Raw genomic sequence first — 24,938 nt, 5'->3', positions numbered from 1 at the left:
TTCTTTGGTGAGGTATCTGCTCAGAACTTTTTTTACCCCCAGCTTTATTGAGGTACACTTGACACATACAATTATAAGTTATTTAAAGTATCCATCGAGGTGATTTGATATACATTATGAAAGGATTCCTCTCATCTACTCAATGAATACATCCATCACTTCACATATTTTTATATACAGATGTGCCTTGACTTACGATGGTGTTACATCCAATAAATCCATTGTAAGTTGGAAATACCATAAGTTGAAAATACATTTAATATACCTAACCTACTGAACATCATATTTAACCTAGCATACCTTAAAGATGCTGAGAATACTTAAATTAGCCCACAGTTGGGCAAAATAATCTAACACAAACCCTATTTTATAATAATGTGTTAAATAGCTCATGTAGTGCTGCAATAATGCTGCACTGAACATATGGGTACATATGTCCCTTTGAAGTAGTGTTTTGGGTTTCTTCAGATAAATACCCACAAGTGGGATTACTGGGTCCTTCTTTGTCTCTTGTTATATAGTCTTTGTTTTAAAGTCTATTTTTTTGGCATAAATGGTGCTACCCCATCTTTTTTTTTTTTAAATTTCATTTCCACTTTCATGAAATATCTGTTTTTATCCCTTTACTTTCAGTCCCTGTGTGTCTTTTCATCTGAAGTAAGTCTCATGTAGGCAGCATATGTAAGAGTCTTGTTTTCTTATCCATTCAGCCACTTTATGTCTTTTGATTGGAGCATTTAATTCATTTGCATTTAAAGTAATTGTTGATAGGTATGTAGTTATTGCCATTTTGTTACTCATATTTTGGATCCGTTTTTCTTCTTCTTAAGTCCATTTAACTTTTCTTGTAATACTGGCTTGCGGGTGATGAACTTTAGCTTTTTCTGTCTGGTAAGCTCTTTATCTGGCCTTAGCTTCTAAATGATAGCTTTGCTGGGTAGAATAATCTTGATTGTAGGTCCTTGCTTTTCATTGCTTTGAATATTTCATGCCAATCCCTTCTGGCCTGCAAAGTTTCTGTTGAGAAATCAGCTGGCAGTCTTATGGGAGCTCCTTTATGTGTAACTAACTGCTTTTCTCTTGCTGTTTAAGATTCTTTGTCTTTAACCTTTGACATTTTAATTATGATGTGTCTTGATGTGGGCCTGTTTGGGTTCATCTTGTTTGGGACTCTGCACTACCTGTGCTTGTGTGGGGCACTCCAAGGCTAGAGCTGCTGCTTTGGGGTTTGTGAACCTTTGAGAGATTTTAGGAAAGTCTATAGCTTGAGCCAAGACAAGCCATTTGTATGGAAAAGCCATTGGAAGCGGCTTGGGTGTGCCCACAAGTTGGGTGGGGTGGGGTCTTAGGGAATCACCAGGGCTGAGTGAACGGTGTTAGCCAGATTGATGGAGACTCAGATATGGGGGTTGCCTGCATCTGCACGCTTGGAGTGGAGAGGGCTGAACAAAGGAACAATAACTTCTGCCAGCACTTTTGTCTTGGAGAAAGCTGCCCCTCCATCTCTCAACCTGAAGCCAGACACTTCATTTCCTCCTCATATGTCCCTGGAGCCTTTCGAGCTGCTGCCCCAGTGCTGGAGCCCAGAGCATGTGAGTCTGTCAGTGAGAAAGTCAGTGCGGGGGCCCTGTAAGAGGAATGCCTGGGACCACAGGTACCCTCCGTCTCATTCAGCCACAATCTTTGCTGGTTTTCACAGCCAGGTCTTGGAAGCCTGGTGTGCGTCTGGGACCCCTTGCTCCTCAGCGGGGACCTCTGCAGCTGAGATAGCCCTCCCAATTTTTAACTGCCACTCATGGATATGGGCACCAACCTCTTCCGTATCTTTGCCCCTCCTGGCTTCCTGTGTATGTCTTTAGTTGTAGGATTTCTGATCAGCTAGACTTCAGGTGATTCTCAATGGTTGTTGTGCAGTTTAGTTGTAATTTTAATGAGAGGATGAATGCAGTGTTTACCTACTCTGCCATCTTGACAGGAAATCTATTTTCAATTTTTATATTAATGCTCTAAATTTCTAAAAAGTAATATAAATATCTTGACATTTATTTGCAATCAGTGAACAAGTATTCATAAGGAAACTGTTTTTGTTTTTTTTGTTTTTTGACATTCAGTACTTTTCAAATCATTTTCCTATGGCTTGACCCTTTTAAAAGGCTTTCATAGTCTAGAAAGTAAAGAGAGTTGTTAAAATTGACTTTCTGGGCTGATTAATTCAAGAAGAAATCAGTTGGTTTTTAAAGAAGTTCTTTTAAACTTTGTGACGCTATTTTTTAAGCCAGATGAAAAAAGAGAGATAGGAATAGCTGATAGGGAGCTGAAAACTACAGTAAGCTTTTTTCTAAACCATGAAATGCAGTTGACAGACTTCTTTATGTAGAGGTCTACGATTGCACTTTGTTTCTAAGCTTGAAAATTTTTTCTTCAAGAAAAACCTTCCCTTAAAATTTATAAAAGCTGTTTACAGTAAAATAGCAAACTATGACAAGACAGAAACCTATCCAGCCCATTTTAAAGCTAAGTTGGACCACATTTCCTTCACAGTGTAGATAACAGCAGCAGTGGAACACAACTAAATATATGTTTAGTGAGGAAAAGTTTGTTTTATATTACTTACAAAATAATTATTCAAACCTTAAATTCTTTATAAAACTGAGAAAGTGACAAATCTAGATGAGAGAGGGAAGGGGAAGGGAAACTAATCTGATTTAGCAAAATGTGTTGAAACAGCTAGGATTACAGAAATAAAAGAATGAATTTGACATAGTCCCTGTATCAGTTAACTATTACTGTGCCACCATTTACCCCCAAACCTTGTAGCTTAAAACAGTAAACACTTACTATCTCATACAATTTCCAGATGTGGCTTTACTGGGTGATTCTGGCTCAGAGTTTTTCACAAGTCTGGGCTCGCTTATATTGCTGTTGGCAGGAGGCCTCATTTTCTTACTGGTGAGTTTCTTGATACACAGGATTCTCCGTAGACCATTTGAGTGTCTTTACAACATGGTATCTAATGTCCCCCAGAGTGAGTCATCTAAGTGACAGACAGAGGTCAAGACAGAAGCCACAGTACCTTGTATAACCTAATCTCAGATATTCCATACTATCATAGTCTGTCATAGTCTGTTAGTTTATGATGACATAAGCTAATACTGGTATAATATTGGAGACGACTCTTCAATGGTATGAATACCAAGAGATGGGTGTTATTGGGAATCATCTTGGAGCTGGCTAGCACAGTCTTCCATGTGGCCCCCAATCATTCACATCCTTCACACATACAGAATATACGTACCCTCTTCCAAGGCCCATCACAGTCTTATCTCATTATAGCATCAGCTAAAAGTCCAGAATGTCATATCTAAATCAAGCCCAGATTTGGATGAGGTTCCTTGGCTGTAGTTACTTAACTACAGCTTCTTGAGTACAGTTTCTTTCAATCTGTAGACATGTGAACTAAAGAGACAAGTTATTTGCCACCCAACCCACAGTAGGATAGTTAAAGGATAACTTCTGTATACACTTCTATTAAAAAATGGGGCAGGAGGGGTAGGAGGCACACTCCCTTTTATGAGATATAGTACATGTTTTCAGCTAAGCCGCATTTTTAAGCCTGTTTTCTGCTAATAGAATTTTTGGAAGTCCAAAAATTTGTTTTAAATTTTGTACTGTTTTTGTCCCCTTTCAGTCCAAGCTGGAGGTGCAAATATAATTCTCTTAAAATCTTCATGGACCCTCTATAAATCTTATTGTCCATTAGACAAAAGACACATACACAAATTTATTTGAGACAAGCCATTCTCTATTTTGGGCTTCTGCTGAGACAGCTGAGAGTCATTAGGCTTCTTTTGAAGCCCTATTGTTTGATTGAACGGATCTGAGACATACTCTTTCTGATATCTTAACAAAGGATTTTACAGTCACATACTTTAGTTCATGTTTAGACTGTGGTTTTCTGGCAGTGCCCCAAGTTTGATCTTTGCCCAGGAGCCATTTCTTATCTTAGCATCTGTTGCCATCTGGAGAGGCAGAGAAGTTTCTTAACTAGCAATTCCTGGCTCCTTTTTGTTTAACAGACTTTCCTTTGGATTATCCTTCTCCTTTTCTATTTTTATTATATGAAGCCGGAGGGAACCAGGGAGCATCTTCAGTATTTTTCCTAGAAATCCTTTTATCTGCACCACCTAGTTCATTAGACATATTTTCTCCTTTCTATGCTAATAACAATTTTTCTGCTATTCATAAAAAAGATCCCCCTTTGCAGTTTCCAGTGTGATTTTCCTCACTTTTCTTTGAGCTGTAACCTACAGCCGACTCAAAGGCCATCACTCCCTGACTTAAAGCCTCTCCCACATATGTAGGCCTTTGTTATGGCAGCATCTCACTTTCAGGTACCAAAATTCTCTATTATTTATTATGTAAGTGGCGTACCATTACTTCTGCCATATTGTATTGGTCACACCATCAGCCCTGGTATAATGTGAAAGGGGACTGACTATATGTATGTGTGAAAACAAAGAGGCGGGAATCTTTAGGAGCCATCTGGAGGTTGTTTGCCACGTCCCTGCCTTTAAGAACTTCATAGTCTAGTGAGCATGGATTAGTGGCCACAGGTCCAGAGCACTGCCGCATGTTGTTCATTGGGCATTTATAATCCTGAGCTGCTACCCTCAACTGAAGCTTACAGATTAAGTAACTTGTTCAAGAACTCACCAGAGAGCATAGATTTAAACCTAAGTTTGGGATAACAGATTATGGAGCCCAGGCCTTAGGTAAAAGAGTGGAAAAATAGTGCATAGGATTATTGTCTTTGTATTAAAATATGAATTTTCTTTAGTATACTTAAGTTCAGCAGTAGCTGTTTGACTTCTGTTTCATATGTGGACATCTCTGGTCAGTTATCTTTTGTTACATTCCCTTCTCTATATAGCTCTGACCTTCTGTACCTATCCTTTCTCCTCCTCCTCCTGACTTTCTTCTCACCACTTTCCGTGGAGCCCCTTGGTACCTCAGATTTATTCGAATGTCAATAAACTTCTTTACAAATACTCTTTTTGTGGAACATCCCTCTCCTCTTATTTTCTTAACTTAATCCTGGCTTTTCTTTTGGCATACAACTTCTTTTGGTGCCATTTTGATTAATGGCAATTCATTCTCCCGTGTCTTTTTGCCTTCAAGTAGTAAGTTGAATCAGCATACTTCCAATTCTAAATTATTACTTTTATTCTTAAATAAAAATTTTCTTCCTTTGAAATTTGTTTCATCTTATTAACCTTTTCTCTTTATCACTGTCTCCCTGTAGCTTACTCTTTGTGATCAAAACCTTTGGTACTTCTTTCTTTATCAGTTTTCTCTCTATTCCAAATTCCACCATTATTTTGGGTGACTTCAATGACCAGCTAGGCTACTCATCTGTCACACTCATTTCATAATTCCGTGTTCTTTTCAACTTCAGTGACCTTCACTTCCATTCTTTTTCAATATCCTACTCTCATGGTTGGTGTCTGTGAGACACTTTGAAAACTTCAGTCTTTTATTCTGTTGACTGACTACAATGTCCTGGATTTCTAGTGCTGCTCTGCTTCCTTACATATAAAACACCTGCTTTTGGATCTTATCAAGACCTTTAGTTTCCTTGATCCTTTTATCCCCTCCCTGCTCCCAATTTATCAATCAAATAAAGCAGAATCTGGCTAATATAAGTAGAAAAGGAATTTATTAGAAGATAGCAGCTAGCACACAAAATGAACAGGGAAGCTGGAGAACCAGCGTGAACAACGGGCAAGAACCAAGGAGGTTCAGAAGCCTGTGCCACAGCTAAGGACAGTTGGTTAATTTTCCGTTGTTGACACCGCTGTCCCTAGGCCACTGATACTAAATTCTTACTGTTATTGCTTTCGCCATCACTATACATAATTTAAAAATTGTCCTTACTTTTTTGTATTGCTTTCTTAAGATTCAAAAATCCTGTAGAAGAATATCTGATTGGCTGAGCCTAGGTTACATGCCTGTTCCTTCACTACCAGCAGACCGGGAGAGGGAAGAGCTATTCTCTTTGGCTCACTTAGTGAGAGAGAGGACATTGTTCTGCTAATACGAGTATATCATTCTAAATAGGAAGGATGTTTGGATCCTAGGTGCCAAAAAAAAAAAAAAAAAAAAAAAACCATGAAGAAGGAAAAGGAGAGAAAGGAGAGGAAGAGGAGAGGACAAAGAAGGAGACGGAGGTGGGAAATGAGGTGGAGGAAAACAAGGAGGCAGACGCATGTGTAACTGCACATGAACTTCATATCTTTTTTTTTCTTTAAATTAAAGTTTATTGGGGCGACAACTGTTACTAAGGTTACATGGATTTCGTGTGTATAATTCCGTAATACATTATCTATATCTCACATTTTGTGTTCACCACCCAGAATCAGTTCTCTTTGTATCACCATATATTAGACCCCGTTTACCCTCTTCCAGAGCTCTGCTCCCCCCTCCCCCCTTACCCTCTGGTAACCCCTAAACTATTGTTTATGTCTATGAGTTATTTTTCTTTCAGTTGTTTGTCTTTTCCTTTTGTTATTCTCGGTTTATATACCACATATCAGTGAAATCATATGGTTCTCTGCTTTTTCTTTCTGACTTATTTTGCTTAGCATTATAATCTCAAGACCCACCCATGTTGTCACAAATGGTCCTATTTTATCTTTTCTTACCGCCAAATGGTATTCCATTGTATATGTATACCACAACTTCTTTATCCATTCATCATCTATTGAAGGACAATTTGGTTGTAAAGAAACTTCATTTCTTTAGCATGCATTTTGCTTTCATCTAAGCCAGCTTTGTTTAGCCTGATAGAATTAGAAATCACTTGCATTCTTTCCCCAGATCCTCCTGCCTGTACATATACGGTACGTTCACTCCTTGTAATCATTAAGCACTCAGGACATTAGGTTCTGGTAGCATCAGACTCAGTTAAGAATAAAGCTTCAGGTCTATCAACCATGACCAAGACACAATAACCAAACCTAAAATCAGAATAAGATTTTAGTCAAAGATTACACCTTGGCCTCAGTAATGTTTCCGATCCGGATCCATGAAAGAGGATTGGCCCCACAGATGCCTCCCTGGAACCCAGGCAGAACAAGGCCATGACTGACATCAGGACCTGATGCCATGATCAGCTGCTCCCTGTGCTGGCCCCCACCAGCCAGTGGAGCCTCCACCCCCAACTCCCAGGATTAATGGTTTTCTCTTATATAACCTGGCCTCCAGAAGCCATGGGGAGCCAGGTTTCTGAAAGCGCTAGCTCACCTGTGTCTCTGGGCTTGGAGCCAATTACTTAAATAAACCTTTACTTTCTTCGCTGCAAACTCCTGCTCATGTCTTGCATGGCTTGAATGTGCACAGGTGAGCGGACCCTTTGAGTCTGTGGTAACACATCCACCAATGTACTTTAGCGCCTGACTGGCTTGGGGATGGGGGCAAGTTTGCCTAAAGCTGTCTGATCCAACTTCAGCCTTCTTATCTCAGTAGATTATCTTGCTTCGTACTTTCAAAAATGGTAACCATCAGGCCCGAATTCCCTTAACTTGTTGCCTCTATCTTTAAACATACCTTCGTCAACACTCTCCTACTTTCCTTTAGTTATTTTAGTGGAAGAGCTGTTCCTTCTCTTGTTCAAGGCTAATTTTTTCATTTGTGTTCCTGATCTCATCCACCTTTATCTTCTCCAGGACTTTACTTCATTAATTAAGCCTGCCTTTGCTTTAGTTAAGATTATTTATTCATATTTCTTTTATGCCAGATATTGTTCAAAGCCAGAGATATAAAGATGAATTCGATATAGCTTTGAAGGACTTACCATTTAGTGGGGAAAGATAGACACAAGTAATTGATTGCAGTACAATGATTTAATCACAATCATAATTTGTGTAATTTGTTTAATATCTGATTTTCCATTAGAATGTCAGCACATCAGTTTTGTTCTCGCCTGTGTCTTCAGTATCCAGTACATAGTATGTTCTCAATGAATATTACTGATGAATGAAGAGAAGTATGCATAGGATGCTGTATAATCACATAGGACAGGTACTTGACCCAGCCTAGAGAATGAGAGCAGGAGGACTGCGGGAAGAGATTGCAGAAGCAGCATCTTAAAGGTTTAGAAGTCAGCAGAGTAAAAGATGGGGCGCGGAGGGGAGAGTACCTGCTAGAGAGAGAAGCATGAACAAAGGTAGGGATTGGGGAGGGCGTGATGGTTTGAGCAGTTAGGTGTTTTAAATAGAGTTATTAACAGTTAACATCTCTGGAGTGTTTACATACATAGTTAGCACGTGTTTACATATATATTCTAAGTATTGTATATACATTTTCTCATTTAATACTTACAATGTTCTGTGAGTAAGGTATTAATTCCATTTTAGAAAAGAAAAGTTTGTTTCATCCTTAGGGAAACTATATAACTTGCCCAAGGCCTGTTAGTCTATAAAGGTTAGAGCAGGGATTTGTTTGGGGTTGTTTCTGTCTGCAAAGCTTGATGTTCTTTAAAACTACCCTCTTCTGTTAATGTGGTGATTCCCAAACTTGGCTACTCATCAAATTCCCTAAGGTAGTTTGTAAAAATACAGATTCCTGGCCCAGGATACTGAAACAGAATTTCCAGAGACAAACCTTACAGATTCGTATTTTCAACAAGCTCTTGGGTGCTACTCATACAACTGGCCTGATTCTCATCCTTGAGAATCAGTGAACACATATATAGTGTCAAGAGCAAGGTGGAGTAGCTGACTAGATCAGGGCAATTTTCCTATGTCTTGCTAAGGACCTTTGACTTTATCCTATAGGTGATGGAGGAGTTTCTGAAGGGTTTTAAGCTGGGAAGTTGTGTAATCATATGCGTATTTTGTATATCCCACTTAGCAACAGTGTGAAGGATGAAATTGAAGGTACAAGAGTGCAAGCAATAAGTATTTATATCTGCAGATTTCTGTCTTGTCTGATTTCTTCCTTTTCGCCCTCAAACATTCTCAAATTCAAAGATTTTTTTCTCTTAATTCTACCAATCTTACAATTGTGTGAGTTTCCTCTTTCCTTGCTAATTTCTTAAAAGAAACAGCCATAGTAGTCCCCCCTTATCTGTGGAGATATGTTCTAAGACCCTCAGGGAATGCCCGAAACCACAGATAGTACTGAATACCTATATACTTGTATACTGTGTTTTTTCTTATACATACATACCTCTGATAAAATGTAATGCCTTTCCATCTTAACTAAGCACTTATCATGCACTGTGGCTATAACTTCTGTAGTTTGATGTGCGACAGCAAAACTAGCGCACATTTCTTTATCCTTCACAATTTAACGGACAGACGATTCGGTCTCACTGTAAATCTTAGCAACCTCGGCATACGATGTTCTTTTTCTTTCCTTATTAAGTTAGAACTTCAACCTTTTCACTTAAAAGAAGTACTTTATGGCTTCTCTTTGGCATATTTGAATTGTCAGCACTTTGGGGTGATTGTTAAGAAAAACAAGGTGAATTGAACATAAGCACTGCAGGACCTGGGCAGTTGATCTGATAACCAGGACAGCTACTAAATGACTGATAGGCGGGGAGCTTGTATAACTTGGCGATGCTGGACAAAGGTGTGAATTATGTCCTGGTTGGGATGAAGTGGGACAGTGAGAGATTTAATCATGCTGTTCAGAGTGGCACTCAATTTAAAACTTGTGAATTTGTTTATTTCTGGAATTTTCCATTTAATATTTTTGGACCATGGTTGACTGCTGGTAACTGAAACTGCAGAAAATGAAACCACGGAAAGTGTGTACTCAATGCCAGGTTTCAATCAGTTCAAGAAATGTTACTTGTCATTTTCTTCATTACTACCTCACCCTTAACAATCCAGCTTTCACCACCCTCTTACCCTACGTATTCTCCAAGGTCCTCTTTCATTCAGTAAATATTTATTGACTGTTATTTGCAAGCATTTCTCAGATTTTGGCTTGAAATATTAGTACTTGGGATCCAAAAGATATCTCAAGCAATAAAAGGAATCAACCAGTGGTGGAGAAATCAGTCAACAAAGTCTTAATATCCTAGCCTATTTTAGAACTGGTGGCATGAGCAGATGGCCCACAGGCAATTATAAGTTAAAGGGCCTTTATCTGAAGACGGATGGAGGGTCTGATGGAAAATTAGTTTCCTTTTCAATAGGTTGAGTTTGAGGAGGTGAGATATGTAGTATTAGGTTGGTGCAAAAGTAATTGCGGTTTTTGCAAAAAAAAATTTTTTTTTAACCTTTTAAACTGCAATTAGTTTTGCACCAACCTAATAGAAATATAGGACTGTCACTTTGGTGAGAAAGGGATTAAAGCTAGATAAATAGATTTGTTAGTCTGCAACATGAAGTGTTAAGATGCTGAGAGTGAATAATTAATACATGAAATTCATGAAATGTTTTAGTGAAATTTGTTTATTTGTAGTTGTTTATATCTTAAAAACAAATTCTTCCACTAAAGGAATGACAGATATATCTATCACAAGGAGTTTAGTTTATCATGACATATTAAAATTTAAAATTACACCAAGGTTCAATTTAACTTTTTGGTTTGGATCTTAATCGTATGAGATCCTCCCAAATGGGTGTATTTTACTAAAATAAAAAAAAGTGCTGTCTCATAAATTTTATATACTCCCTACCCCCATTTTTATGTTTTCTATTCAAGCTGTATGTGTCTCATTTTAGTTTTTCTATTCTCTTTATTTTTCTTTTTATTGCTTTATTCCCCACTAATTTGTCTAAAGAATAAAAATCAACCTACTTCTCTTCATTAAAATTTGGGATTAATTTTTTACTGTTTTTTGTGGTTTACTTTTGGTTGTTGTTATGAAATGTTCCCTGAAGTGGGGTAAGCAGAAATGTAATATAATAAGACTTCATGTCTGGTTAGAAACCTTATTTTAGTATTACTGCATGAACTATAATTTTTAAGACCTTAGGATAAAAACATATTTTAAACAGGCTATAAAACTGGCCGTACTTGGAGCAATTATCTTTAGTAGGAAACAAATTTAGTATCTAAGTCCTATTTTATGTGCCATATATTTAATGTAAAATTAGACAATTTTTTGTTTCTTTTTTACAACTATTGTATAGATAAGTATTATGAAACTTAAAAGCAAAAACATTTCAAAGATTCAAAGCTTCTTATGAAGGATTACAGATATATCAATCTTAAATGTTAACTCTATTATATGATAATATTTATAATCTAAGCAATTAAAAATGCTTTATTTACTTATTTCAGTTACAATTGACATTCAGTATTATTTTATATTAGTTTCAGGTGTACAGCATAGTGGTTAGACATTTATGTAATTTATGCAGTGATCCCCTGATTAGTCTAGTACGTACCTGGCACTATACATTGTTGTTGCAACATTATTGACTATATTCTCTATTCTGTACTTTACACCTGTGACTATTTTGTAACTACCAATTTGTATTTTTTAATCCCTTCACCTTTTTCACCCAGCTTTCCATCCTCTCTCCCTTCTGGCAACCTTCAGTTTGTTTTCTGTATCTGTGAACCTGTTTCTGTTTTGTTTGTGTGTTTATTTTGTTCTTTAGATTCCACATTTGCAAACTGGTGCAGATATTATGGACAACGGTTTGGAGAACTACCTTATGAGCCTGCAATTCCACTTTTGGGTAGTTATTCGAAGAAATCCAAAACACTAATTTGAAAAGATATATGCACCCCTATGTTTATTGCAGCATTACTAGGAATAGCCAAGATACCATAGCAACCTAAGTGCCCATTGATAGATGATTTGATAAAGAAGATGTGGTACATATATATAATGGAATGTTACTCAGGCATAATAAAAAAGGACAAATACCATATGATCTAAGCAATTTTTAAAAGCAATGAGAAACAGAATAATGTAGCTAAAAGAATAGAATCTTTAACACCATGCAACCTTGGACTTGAATCTTTAATTTCCTATTTGCTAGATGTTTGTTCCCAAGTCATTTACCTTCCTAAGCCTCAATAACTTCATCTTGGATAAGGATATCCTTAGATAAGGATATTAATGCCTAATCCAGATGATTTTTGTGAGAAATAATAATAGCAACTCACATTTAATCAGTTCTCCTTTGTGCCAGGATCCCCACATACATAGTTTCTTTTAATCCTCACAGGAACCTTGGAAGGTAGCTATTACTATTATTATTATTAATTATTATTATTCCAACTTTGTAGAAGAGGAAACTGGGCTTCAGGGAGATTTGTTAATTTGCTGAAATTAGTAAGAACTTCAGGACCAATTTTGCTTGACTCCAGAACTTTAGCTTTTAAATAGAATTATTATATAAACCATAACTTTTTGTGTCATATAGTACATGTATAAAATTTATTTCTTCAAATCTATTCCCCACACCCATCCTGGAAATGAAGCTAATATGTCTATTTTTCACATTTTAGAATACAAAGTAAAGGCAATCTCCGAGTTACAAACTCCCAATGTAGTGTAATAAAAATAGCTTATGTTTTTGAGTGCTTCCTATGTACCATGCACTTCCCATATCATATTTAATGCCCACAATGATCCTATGGGATAGGTAACTATCATTAGCTCCAATTTATAGACTGGGGACTAGGACACGGAGAAGTTAAATAACATGCCCAAGGTCACATTCCACCTGGCAAAGCTGGGATCTGACCAGTGAGACCGGAGCATATGGATTACATTATTTATGAATGTTTTGAAGAGTGCAGTACCTAGTATACATTTGGTGCTCAACAAATATTTGTTAATTGAGTAAATGAATGAATAAACTAATAAATGAAATACACATGGCCTCTCTTGTACCCTTCTTACTCTAGGTCTTCAGTTAGTAACTAAGTTAATTTGGTAACACCATCTGAAATGATCTGAACTGCTATTTCATACCCATCATCTTCTTCATTCTTTCCACTCAAGAATTACGAATTGCTGTCTTCAAGTTCTCAAATGTGGCTAACTATGGTGGTGTATGTCTGTTGTTACAGGGCTTGGGAGAATGAGGCTAGAAACTTGCCTGAGCTGTAGTGTGCAATGCTTATTGGATATTCGCATTGTTTAGTATCTATGTGGTTAATTTATTTATTTCCTTATCATTTAATTGTTCATATAACAAGTTTTATTGAGCACTGAGTACCCTCCAGGTGTCTGCTTGTGCTAAGGGCTTGGGGATACAACAGTGATGAGGAGATAACGTCTCTGACTCTATTGAATTCACATTCTAATGTGCTTAGCGTAGGGAACAGTCTCGCAATTACAGTGTTATGGGGAAGCGTTGGGTGTAGTGGGGATGCGCTCATCGTCTTCTCAGGATCACTGCTGATTTCCTAATGATCCTTTTTCCTCTCCAACAGCAGGAGTGATCTTCCTTGATTAGAAATCTAGCCAGATACTTCCCATTTTATAAATTTTCACTTGATATCTATTAACCTTGGGATAAAATATAAATTCCTTTAATGTGTCTTACAAAAAAAGACCCTTACTAATCTCCAGACTGTCCTCACCTGGCAACTACCTCTCTCATTTTAAGGAAGGAGCAAAAACTTGAACTTTTGCTCATACTTTTTAGTTTTTTTCCCCTGAAACTGCATTGTAGTACGATTTTGCTTTTTGTTATTTTGAATTATTTTTTAAGGAATAGGAAAAATTGGCCAAGTTAATATAAAGGATATCATTTTTAAAAGCACACTTAAGAATTAGTATTTAGTAAATACCCATAAAAATGCATCGGGAATGGAGGATACATAGTAATTGAAAAGTGTACCTGTTTGTTAACACTCTTAAAAAATACTTCCAAGATTCTTATTTTATCAAAACAGATAAACCTTCAGTCAGTATACAACATATTTTAAAATATACAAGAGTGTCTGAAATGAGGCATATATTTCTATGGTTCTGTTATAAAAATGTGCTTGTTAACTAGTATTTCTGGTATTAGTTCACCATCTGACCATCTTGTAAAAGTGCCTATTTCCACATATGGTCATTCCATGTTTTGCTAAATGGGCACTCTATAAAAAGTAACATTTTTTAGAACACCTGCTGAACATGACATTTCTGTGAAAATAAAATATTATTGCTAATATTTTCCTCTACGCTTGGCAAAATTGCATATACCTTACTGAAAACTTACATATCAATTTTAGCTCTATTTTATTTTTGAGATAACATTTCTGATTTTTGAATTAGATATAACCATGAATTAAATAGACAGAATTACTTGAATTATCAACCAACCATTTTCTCATATATGTTAAGGTTATAGTTTAAACATGCTCTATAGCAAAAAATTATTTCCAGAGCACATTTATGAATTATGGCTTAATTTACATTTCTATTTACATAACTAATCAAGAGTTAAGTTTAAATGAGACTTCGTGTCTTGTGAAGGGAGAATGAGTATGGATATTTTAAAAAAAATCTTTGTAAGACCTCAGTAAACACATTTTTCATGTGTGGTGGCCATTGTGCAGTGCTTTTTTGAAACAAAAACAAGTGATTAGTGTTTAAAGTGAAGAACAGTAAACCGAACCCTGATCCATGACCACATAAGCATGGTTCAGAGGGGATTCTTCCATTAGTTGAGACAGCTAAGTGTGTTAATAACTAATGAAGACATAATGGACTACAGTTAGTATCAATTTACAATAATGTTACTTATACACAAATATATAGAGAGAAGCATTTTAGCAAAATATTGTTTTTACTCAGTGATTACATATTTGATCACATTACATTTCATTCTAATAAACATACAGGTAAAAATGTATTTCTTAAAATATAATCATTTCTTCAAGTACTTCGCTTGTCGTATATTCTAGTAATCCTCAAGATTTTCTTCCAAATAAGTCACTTTTTCATGAAATATTTTTAAATCAGAGGCATTATTTCAATTGTTATTTTGAAATGTTGATTTGAGCAATGTAAGTTACCAGATAGTTTTGCAAACATTAGCATTCATTGTTTAAAGACATAATGCAAAAAGACATTGTTATACTTTCATTTGAATTTGGATAGTTTAAATATTTTCTATATATATAAATATATGTATATATATTTTGACAACAATAAAACTTTCTAAAGCTTTCATTAGGTCGTTAACATGAAAATGTTGATAGGTTAATATAACTTTCTGACATGTTACCATGGTATTTTAGCCAAATATGATGATACAAGTTCTTATATTTTGGTAAGAACATACATAGTCAATCTGGCTTTTTTATTTTTATGATAAAATGTTTAGTTAAGTAAAAGAAGTTAGGAATACTTAAAAAAAAAAAATCACCAGCCAGAAAAGGGCAAAAGGGGAAAGTAATGCCTTAGTTTGGTTTTGGCTTGCTGGTTGGTTTAGCCTTGGACTGTAGTGTTCAGACGGAGTATTAAAATTGTTAAACCCATTTTGTTGTTTGATATGTATGCCCTTTAATTTTATAACCAATAATACATTTGAATTTGGATGAAGCGTATTTATTTACTGTGGTGTCTCCTCTATTCAATATCTGTTCTTTTCACTAGTTTGGAAATATTGTGGCCAATAGAAGCTAACTGTTTTTCTAGAGCGCTGGGCTTGCTTTCTCAGGTAGCATTGTCAGCTGCTAATATGACTGTTGGACTCTGTCAGAGTAATGCATTAAAAAATAGCCAACTTTGCCTTGTTTTAATCTATTTATATAATAGTCTATTTGAAGGTTTTAAATAAATTGTTTTCCTGCATAAGAGTTCATTCATGTTCAGCAGGTGTCTAGTTTGTGGCTAAATGTGGTTGGTGTGTATCTGTGGAGAATTAGGCTAGAAACTTGCCTGAGCTATAATGTGCAATTCTTATTGAATATTCGCATTGTTTAATATCTGTGTGTTGAGGAAGTTTCCTTTCATTCCTAGTTTTTTGAGTGTTTTATCATGAAAGGATGTTGAATTTTGTCAAATACATTTTCTGTGTCAATTGATATTATGTGTTTTTTTCCCCTTCATTCTGTTAATGTGGTATATTTGATTGATTTTCATATGTTGAACCAATCTTGCATTCCTGGGATTAATCTCATTTGGTCATGGTATATGAAATCCGTTTTATATGTGGCTGGATTTGGTATGTTCGTATTTTGTTGAGGATTTTTGTGTTTATATTTGTAAGAGATACTGGTCTTAGTTTTCTTCTCTTCTGTTGTCTTTGTTTTGTTTTTTTTTTGTATCAAACTAATACTGACTTTATAATATAATGGATTGGGAAGCATTTCCTCCTTTTTAATTTTGGAAGAGTTTGTAAAGGATTCATGTTAATTCTTAAACTATACACTTTAGATGTGACACCATATATATGTTTACGTCTTAAATTTACTATTTGCAGCATACGGCACAAAAATATACTCTGCGTGATAAGTAGCACAATGGAGACGTGGTCTACACTATGATATATAACTTCCTCTTTTAATATTGGAAAGGTAGAATAGAATGTGTGTAAAGAATTCTGATGAGATTGCTTCTCTCGATTTATTGATTAATTACAGGATAGATAAGAACCTGTTGTTAAGCATTTTTAGCAATTTTTACTCAGTACCCTTTGGCTATAGGTATATTAACAAATGATGGAAGGGAATGAAATAATGGCAACATATTTATCATATAGTATTTTGGAAATTTTTACTCTTTCCTATACCAAGGCTTTTGAGAATATTTCTACCACACGGGTTTTCTGGTCAATAGTTAAGTAACCTGGTTTTCCAAAGGTATGATTTGGAATGGTAATTATCATAGGGTGGAGAAGCTTTTGGCTATTTATTAATACTTCAAAACATTATTTCAGTACAAAATTTTAAGAAAACATTTCATATTGGAATCATTTGGCAGGGAAATAAATGTCTGGAAATCTATCCCTGAGCTGTTAAGATGCTGCAAATAAAATGTTTATTTAACAGGGACGCATTTGATTTAATGCCGGTATACATACTGCCATAATAAAATGGATTGTCTTGGCCACTCTGTCCTAATAATAAGTAAAGGCTGAACAGAATGAAAAATCAACAGATCTCCTTGGGTCTGTAAGAGATGGGAAGACACAGATCAAACTATTGCCCCCAGAATTGGAGAGACAGGTGAATATAGAGAGTCACGGCTTACCTGAGCAAAGACTCAGAAGCAGAAATTACCACGGGCACCAGTGCCAGGGCAGGAAAACCTGAACTGTAAATTGATGAATTGCTGGAGGGTCAGTGTGGACAAGTCTGAGAGTTAAAAACTCCAGGGGAGCCCAGTTATAGAGGACCCCCACACTTTAGTGAGTTTTACCTCCAGGAGATTGACCAGGTTCTCATAGTGACTATCAGGGGGAAATCCCTTGTGTTTCCAGTAGGAAGAGGGAAAAAGGAACCATTTTGAATTACTCCAGATAATGTGAGAATAAAAAAAGTATAACCAATATGCTAAGAAAGGACAGAACATGGATTCATATAAAATGCTCAATTAAAACCATAGAAGGCAGAAAAAGGGTAGAAGACAAAAATAGAAAAACAAAGAACAGGGCAATAGATAGAAAACAATGACAAATATGGTACATATTAACAACTTTTTAAACACCATTTTAAGATTGTAATTCACTGACATAAGTACATTCACAGGGCGGTGGAGCCATCATCACTATCCATTTCCAGAACCTCTCGTCATCCCAAGTGGAAACTCTATACCCATTAGACAATAACTTCCTATTCCTCCCCGCTCCTGGCAACCACCATTCTACTTTCTGTCTCTGTGAGTTTGGCTATTCTGGTACCTCATATAAGTAGAATAATATAGTATTTGTCGTCAGTATCTGGCTTATCTTATGTAGCATAATGCCTGTAAGATTCATCCATTTTGTAGCATGTGTCAGAATTTCATTCTTTTTTAAGGCTGAGTAATATTCAACTGTTGTGTATTTTTTAAGAACCATGGAAGGATTTTAAACCAGAGAGTCATATGAGCAAATTTTCATTTTAGAAAATCATCTTAGCAAAGTGGGCTATGGTTTGAAGGATGATGGAATAGGAATGGAGGGAAAGGAGACTGAAGGCAAAAAGGCAGGAAGTGACTATATTAATCCAGGCCAGAAGTAATGAGGGTCTAAATTTAAGCAGTGGCAGTGTATTAATAAGTAGAATCAGTAGGTATTGATGATCATATAGAACTATGAGGACGGGTTGTTGGCAACTGAATTAGTTGGGATGATAAATTTGGAGGACAGTAATCAGAGAAATCAATGGAAAACAGCAATGACAAAAAGTAGTAGGTGATATGTCATGAAGGAATGAAACTTAATGGATGGTAGTTTTTAACATGAGGTTGAGACAAGGAAGCTATCAGACAAGTCCAGAATGTAGGACATTATGTAAGATGCTTCATAGCTTGGTCTCTTTAACAAACTAATTTCATGGGGTATGGAGGGGTGGGCAGAGGAGGTTACAGAAAGATGGGCTGATTTAGTTTAAAAGAGACCAAAAAAAAAATTACAAAATCCAAATGTAGTACATAATCTTTGATTAAAGTTTAGGTTGAAAAAATAAAAGTTGAAGTGGTACAGTTGGAGAAATATAAAAATTGAATAGATATTGGATGATCTTAGTGAATTTTGAAGGATGTCATAAGTATATTGGGGTTATGTAGGAGGATGTCCTGATTTTTAGGAGATACGTGCTGATGTATTTAGGGATGAAGTATGGTAATATCTGCAATTTATTTAGAGACAGTGACATAAGGAGGAAGTCACAAATGGCAAAACATTAACAATAGTTCAGTGCAGGTGGTGGGTATAGAGTTGTTTACAATACTAAGCTTTCAACCTTTCTGTATGTTTGAAATTTTTCTAAATTAAAAGAGTTGGAAAAAATATAACAGGCTAGGAATAAGGGACTGTGAGCTGCAATGGAGAGCCCTGAGAGAGTTGGCCCAAGGAGAATAAGTGGCCAGTTCTCCGAAGACTTAGAGAGGTAGTGATTCCCAACTTTTATCACTTCAAAACATGAACATGGAAAATAATGCTTGTAGGGCATACTGGGGTAACTAACAACTGGAAGAGTTTTGAAGCATCCATAATGATGAAAAAATTTGTTGCATTTCCTTTATAATTTTTATAAGAAAATAAAACAAGAGTATTAGGAAATTTTTAAATCATGCATTTATATAAAAGTTCCAAATATATTTAAAATTTTTAATAAAGAACTTGAGCTTGCTTCCCAGAATACTTTTTAATACCAGATCTTATACTAGAAATGAGTATACTCAATTCTTATCAAACTTTTTAATAAGATCTCTTCAATTTTTTAGTTTATCACCAATGAGTTTTGCTCATGTAAAAATGTAAAAGCATTTTTCTCAACTATTAAAAAGTTATAACACTTGAAATTATACAATCTGAAAACTCACCCTTTAATTGACGAATATAACTTAGAAAATTTTGTACTAATGCCAATGATTTTTAATCCAGTTGAACTTTCTCATATCAATGATTTCAAAATAATGATAAAGGTTTAACTTATATAACATGCGTGTGTTGCTAGAGCCATGCAGCCGGCTTGGCTGCTACTGAAAGGCACGTCAGCTGCAGAGGCCAGAAGTAGCTGATAGATGGCAAGATACGGATTTGGGGCTGCGCCCTAGAGCCATGAGCTCCCTCACTCCCAACTGAGCACACATTACGCTCCCTGGGCATCTGGAATGGGAACTTCTCCAGTAGCTCCATGGGTTCCTTGTCCATGGGGGGCAGTGGTGCATTTGGTACCTGGCTTCTGAAATAGGAGCCCAACTGGTAGATCACCTTCTTGGCAACGTGGCGCAGTGGGTGTCTGATGGCATTTGTGCTTACCACCTGCGCACATCAAGGGGCATGCTATCAGATCCTGTACTGCTTTGAGCCTCCTTCTGGGAAGCCCTGGAATAGATGCATTCAGCTGCTCCACTTCTGGACACGCTGAGAGATGAGAGGATTAGTATTTTGGGGTCCCCCTTTAATCCATTCACATATACTGATATCCAGAAGGTGAGGATTCCTGAGGGAGGGCAGCCCGAGATTTCAGCTAAGCTATTAGTTATTCCTGACAGATGATAGTTAGAAAAAGGAGATTCCATGATCAAGTACATTTGGAAAATGCTGTGCTCAAGTTAGCAAGTTTCTTTGCGGTAGAACTTCCCCAAAGCTTTAATATACTAACATGTATTATAAATCTCCAAAGGAGCATATAAGATTCAAAGTTTCCCAGACATTTTTAATCATTGAAGTCTTATTGAGAAGCATCTTGATAAATAAGTATGAAAGAGAACAGACTTTAGAAAATTTAGAAAATATTGATAAGAGGTTGTTAAAAGTTAATGCCTGTTCTTAATATAAAAACTTAGACATAGGAATGGAATGCCTTAAATTATGAGAAATACGTATGTCAGAACACAGATCAGCATTATACTTACTGGTAAAAGACTAATGTTCTAATCTATTAAATGATAATCTTTTTAAAAACAAGGATTATCATTATCACTTTATACATTAAAGTTGGTCAGTGCCATAAGTCAGGAAAGAGAAATAAGAAGTATAAATTTTGGAAAGAAGAGACAAACTGTATTATAAGAACATATAAACAGCTGAAAAAGGGTTATAATTAGTAAGAAGTTTCAGGAAATAAGGTTAGTAGAAAAAAATAAGACTGGATAGATATGAAGTGGATATAAGATTAATAGAAAAAAACCCCAATGTTTACCTCAACTACCAGAAATTATAGGGTTTAAAAAAAATTCCCTCACAATATCTAGAAAGCCTACAAAATACTCAGGCATAATCTTCTTGGAGAATTGTGTGTGACTTACATGAGGAAAACCATAATATTTAATATTTAGAGATATAAAAAGGGGTATGTACTTAATATATACCTCTTAGATGTGGAAACTGTTTTAAAATGTTAATTGTTTTTCAATGTGTAGCTTCATTGTAGTAGTAGTAGCAGTAAAACTCCCAATGGTATTTTATTTGGAATTTCTAAATTTTATTTGGATTTGTAAATTTTATTTGGAAGAAGAAACAGGTGAGATTATTAATGAACATTCTTAAGAGAGGCCATACAGTGGCATTAAATAAAATAGTATGGTAATCGCATAAGACTAGGCATTCAAATCAGAATGGAATCAATAGAATAGACAATCAATAGAAGGAATCTGCATCACATAACACTGTAAGACTATCACACATTATAAAATAGAAGGAAAGAAATCAGGTGCTTAGTAAATTCGAAATTACAGCAGGTCCTCGGATAATGTTGTTTCCTTCAATGTTGTTTCATTATAATACTGATGGAAAAAAATTTGACTTTGGGCCGCAGTCACTGTGTGTGGAGTTGGCATGTTCTTCTATGTCTGCGTGGCTTTTCTGCAGGAACTCCAGTTTCTTCCCACATCCCAAAGATGTGCATGTTAGATGTGCAAGAATCGGCGTGTCTGCACTGTCCCAGCCTGAGGCTGTGTGCTGGTGTGAGTGGCCCTGCGATGGAAGGGGCACACCTACCTGTGCCCCTGAGCTGGAGTCAGCGGGACGGAAAAGAATTATACTTATCTCTATTAATCTTTCTTAAATGTATGTGTAACTCACATTTATTTCAATGTTTAATATTAGAAGTGTTTTGATTTGGTGATTTTTGGTGACCAGAAATATGCCCTAGGAACTTAACTCTTGTTTATATCAGTTAGCCTAGGGTAAAACTGGTTTCTTTATACCTCATTTTGATTAAAGTAGCTGTTTCCAAGAACCTACTGATGACATTAATTGTGGACTTATTGTACTAAGCTAAGATTAGAAATTAATCTTTCACTTTGAATCAAATCAATATAAATTTCAGATGGATTAATGAATAAATATATTTTTAAATTGTAGAAGAAAATAGAATTGAGTATTCACCACACCTCTAGAAAAAGATAATTTTCTCTCTTCTTCTTTCTCCCCTCCCTTTCCCTCCCCTCCCCTCCCTTCTCTTCCCTTCTCCCCTTCCCCTCCCGCTCCTTTTGCTTCCTTCTCTCCCTCCCTCCCCCCCTCCCTCCCTTCTTCTCTCTCCCTCCCTTCCTCTCTCTCTCTCTCTCTCTCTCTCTCTCTCTCAAATGGAAGTTGTAATGTTTTCTTCCCACAACTCACTGAGTTGTCTTGCCTACACACTGGGCGCATATATCCTGTATTTAGACCAAGATTGAAAAAATTACAATAATTCCCCTCTAAAGAATTTTTGGATAATATGAGCATCATTTAATTTAACTTGGGAATGTGACACTAGCATAGTATAAGAACAAATTTTAAAATAGAACTGTCTAGCTTTGAGGTAGGCTGCCTGGGGTGGTTTTCTACCTGCACAGGTGATCAGGCAAAGGCTGGAGAACCACACATCATGCATGTTGTAGGAAGTATCCATGACTAATTGAGCGTTGGGCTAAACAGCCTCTGATATTCCTGCTAAGATTCTAATTCAGGAACAGCCCGATGGAGGGGATGTGTAGGGCCAGGTATAGAGTAAGGGGTCACAGCTTGCTTCCATGTCCTCTGGGTGCCACACTGTCCCAGGACTTCCACGTGTTCACCAACCAAGAAGTTCCTCAAGGGATAAGTTTCTAAACTTTATGGGATGATAGGAAATCTCACCAGATGTGACTACCTAAAAATAAGAGAGAAGGAATGCACTTTACAAATGATCTTAAATTTAAAAAGCAAATAAAACCTTTGTGCAATGGCAGTGACATTTTCCCAAGGTACTATTATGAGTAATAAGCACCTTTCCAGTACCCCACACAAATTCAGCTGTGCTCACCTCATTGTGTTACATTTCAGTGAGATAAGAAGACACGTGCACGAGGATGAACTGGGCAATATCGATCACTAAATAATAATTATAACGACGAAAGATCAGAAACAACCTAAATGTCTGCGGTTAGGGGTTTGCTTATGCATCTCCCCCAAAAAAACTAGTTCCATGGAGGCAGGGGTTTTTGTGTGTTTTGTTTCTTGCTTTGACCTCAGTACCTAGAATAGTGTCTAGCACACAGTAGGGAGTCGGTAAATATTTATTGGATAAATTACTTTTATAAATTGTTTCATGTAAGTAAGTCTTAGTCTCAAAATTAGTCTGAAAGCTCTTTGAGGGAGTGTCACATGTTGCTTCTGTATGCCTCCCACGCCCAGGTGGAAAGAAAGCAAGACAGGTGGGCACTCTAGTGCCCGCAAGCAGCATCTGTGGCCCTGGTCCCCTCCGCCTCTCAGGCTGAGACTGTGCCCACACTACCTGAGATTGAGGCTAGGCAGGAAATATTCTGTATCTTGACCTGGGTGGTGGCTCCATGACTACATACGTATGTGAAAACTCATGAAGCTGTGTACTTAAGAGTAGTGCACTTTTGATACTAAATTGTATGTGTTTTATTCCTCAATAAAAAAGTTAAAAATAAAAAAAAAGTCTGTTCCATTCTTTGAGATCTCCAGAGGAAGTTAAACATGCTAAATGATACTTACGATGAGGAAAGAGTTCTGCGTATTCTTCCTTATTAAGAATTTCTAGTTTATTGAAATTTTTGTTTTGAATTCAAAATTAAAGCAAAATAATTTTTTACTTATTTTGTCTTTTGCAGAGATAGAAGTAGCAGAATTTCACAAAAAAATCAAAGAGGCTTTTGAAGTGTTTGACCATGAGCTGAATAATACAGTGGATGTGAGGTTTGGAGATACTTTCTTTCTTTATAATCTAAAATACTGATACAATTCATAAAATAAAAGAGGGCTCTTTTCTTTTTACATTCCTTGGATTTATTACGCTATTTAAAGTATTTATTTTCCTGTGCCCTATAAAAGGTCTTTGGTAACTATTGCTTCAGGTCAAAACTGTTTCTTCTTTATAGTCTGGTGAAAAGAATATGTTCACATTGCCTATTCCAACCTGTACATTATGTGAGTCAGATAAACTTTTATTGTAGCTTTTGTGCTAGACATAGTCATTCAGTAAATATTTGTTGAGTGAATGAATAGAATTTTCTTTTAAAATAAATAGGTATGTGTCATCAAGCCACCAAAAGATTTATACTGCTTAAGCAATGATACACTTCCCAAGTAAAATAACAAATAGAACCAAAACACAAAAACATAAAAAGATGAGAGAAAGACATGAATGCACACTGCTAGATCTAGAATGGAGGACAGGAAACAAAGACTAGTTTGAGACCAGAAAAAAAAAAAAGCAAAAGGTAGAGGAGACTTTTCATGAGTATAATAGAAGCTGTAAAATCTACACCACCATTCTTCTGCTCTCCCTTCCCCTTACCTCTGCTTCGTACATACCAAAAGATTTAATTGGAAATTTTATCACAACAGATAGAGGGAGGCCTGTTACTGTGACTGCCAGTCCTCTAGTGGGTTTCTCATCACTATGGAAAAGGTTCCATGCTGCTTTCCTCCTTGCTCCCAGGGGTAACCCTGAGGTCTGAATCAGACTTCCTGGGGTCCAGTCCTGGTTTTGGGACTGTGAGTAACATATTTATTCCCTCTGTGCCTCAGTTTTCATATTCTCCTCATAGGATTGGTGTAAGTAGTTCTCACAGTGTGGTTTCGAGGTACCTGTGTGTCCCAAGGATCCTTTCAGGGGTCTATGAAGTCTAAACTATTTTCATAATAAATCAAAGACAGTATTTGCTATTTTCATTCTCATTTTTTCACAAGTGTATATTGGAGTTTTTCAAAATCTGCATGATGTGAGATATTGTAACAGATTGAATGCAGAACCATATAGGAGAATCCAGCTGTCATCTGTGAAGCCAGCCATGAGAGAGATTTGTAAACATGTAAAATGGTGCCATTCTTCTAATTAAGGTTGTTTTTTGTTTTGGAAAATATAGTTTATTT

The 24,938-nt window shown here is 36.2% G+C and overlaps 1 protein-coding gene across 3 annotated transcripts in view; it reads left to right on the top strand.

Annotated features, from left to right (window-relative positions):
- EFCAB2 (EF-hand calcium binding domain 2) overlaps positions 1-24,938 on the top strand; it is a 64,662-nt gene that overhangs the window by 10,049 nt on the left and 29,675 nt on the right. For all 3 annotated transcript variants that reach the window (XM_033099809.1, XM_033099808.1, XM_033099807.1), the window contains exon 3: positions 23,675-23,759. In XM_033099809.1, the coding sequence (XP_032955700.1) occupies positions 23,675-23,759 (85 nt within the window). The remainder of the gene's footprint in view (positions 1-23,674; positions 23,760-24,938) is intronic.

This window comes from Rhinolophus ferrumequinum, chromosome 27 (assembly GCF_004115265.2).
Source record: "Rhinolophus ferrumequinum isolate MPI-CBG mRhiFer1 chromosome 27, mRhiFer1_v1.p, whole genome shotgun sequence".
Lineage (NCBI taxonomy): Eukaryota > Metazoa > Chordata > Mammalia > Chiroptera > Rhinolophidae > Rhinolophus > Rhinolophus ferrumequinum.
Note: the sequence above shows the minus strand (reverse complement) of the source record. Positions and strands in the feature narration are given on the sequence as shown.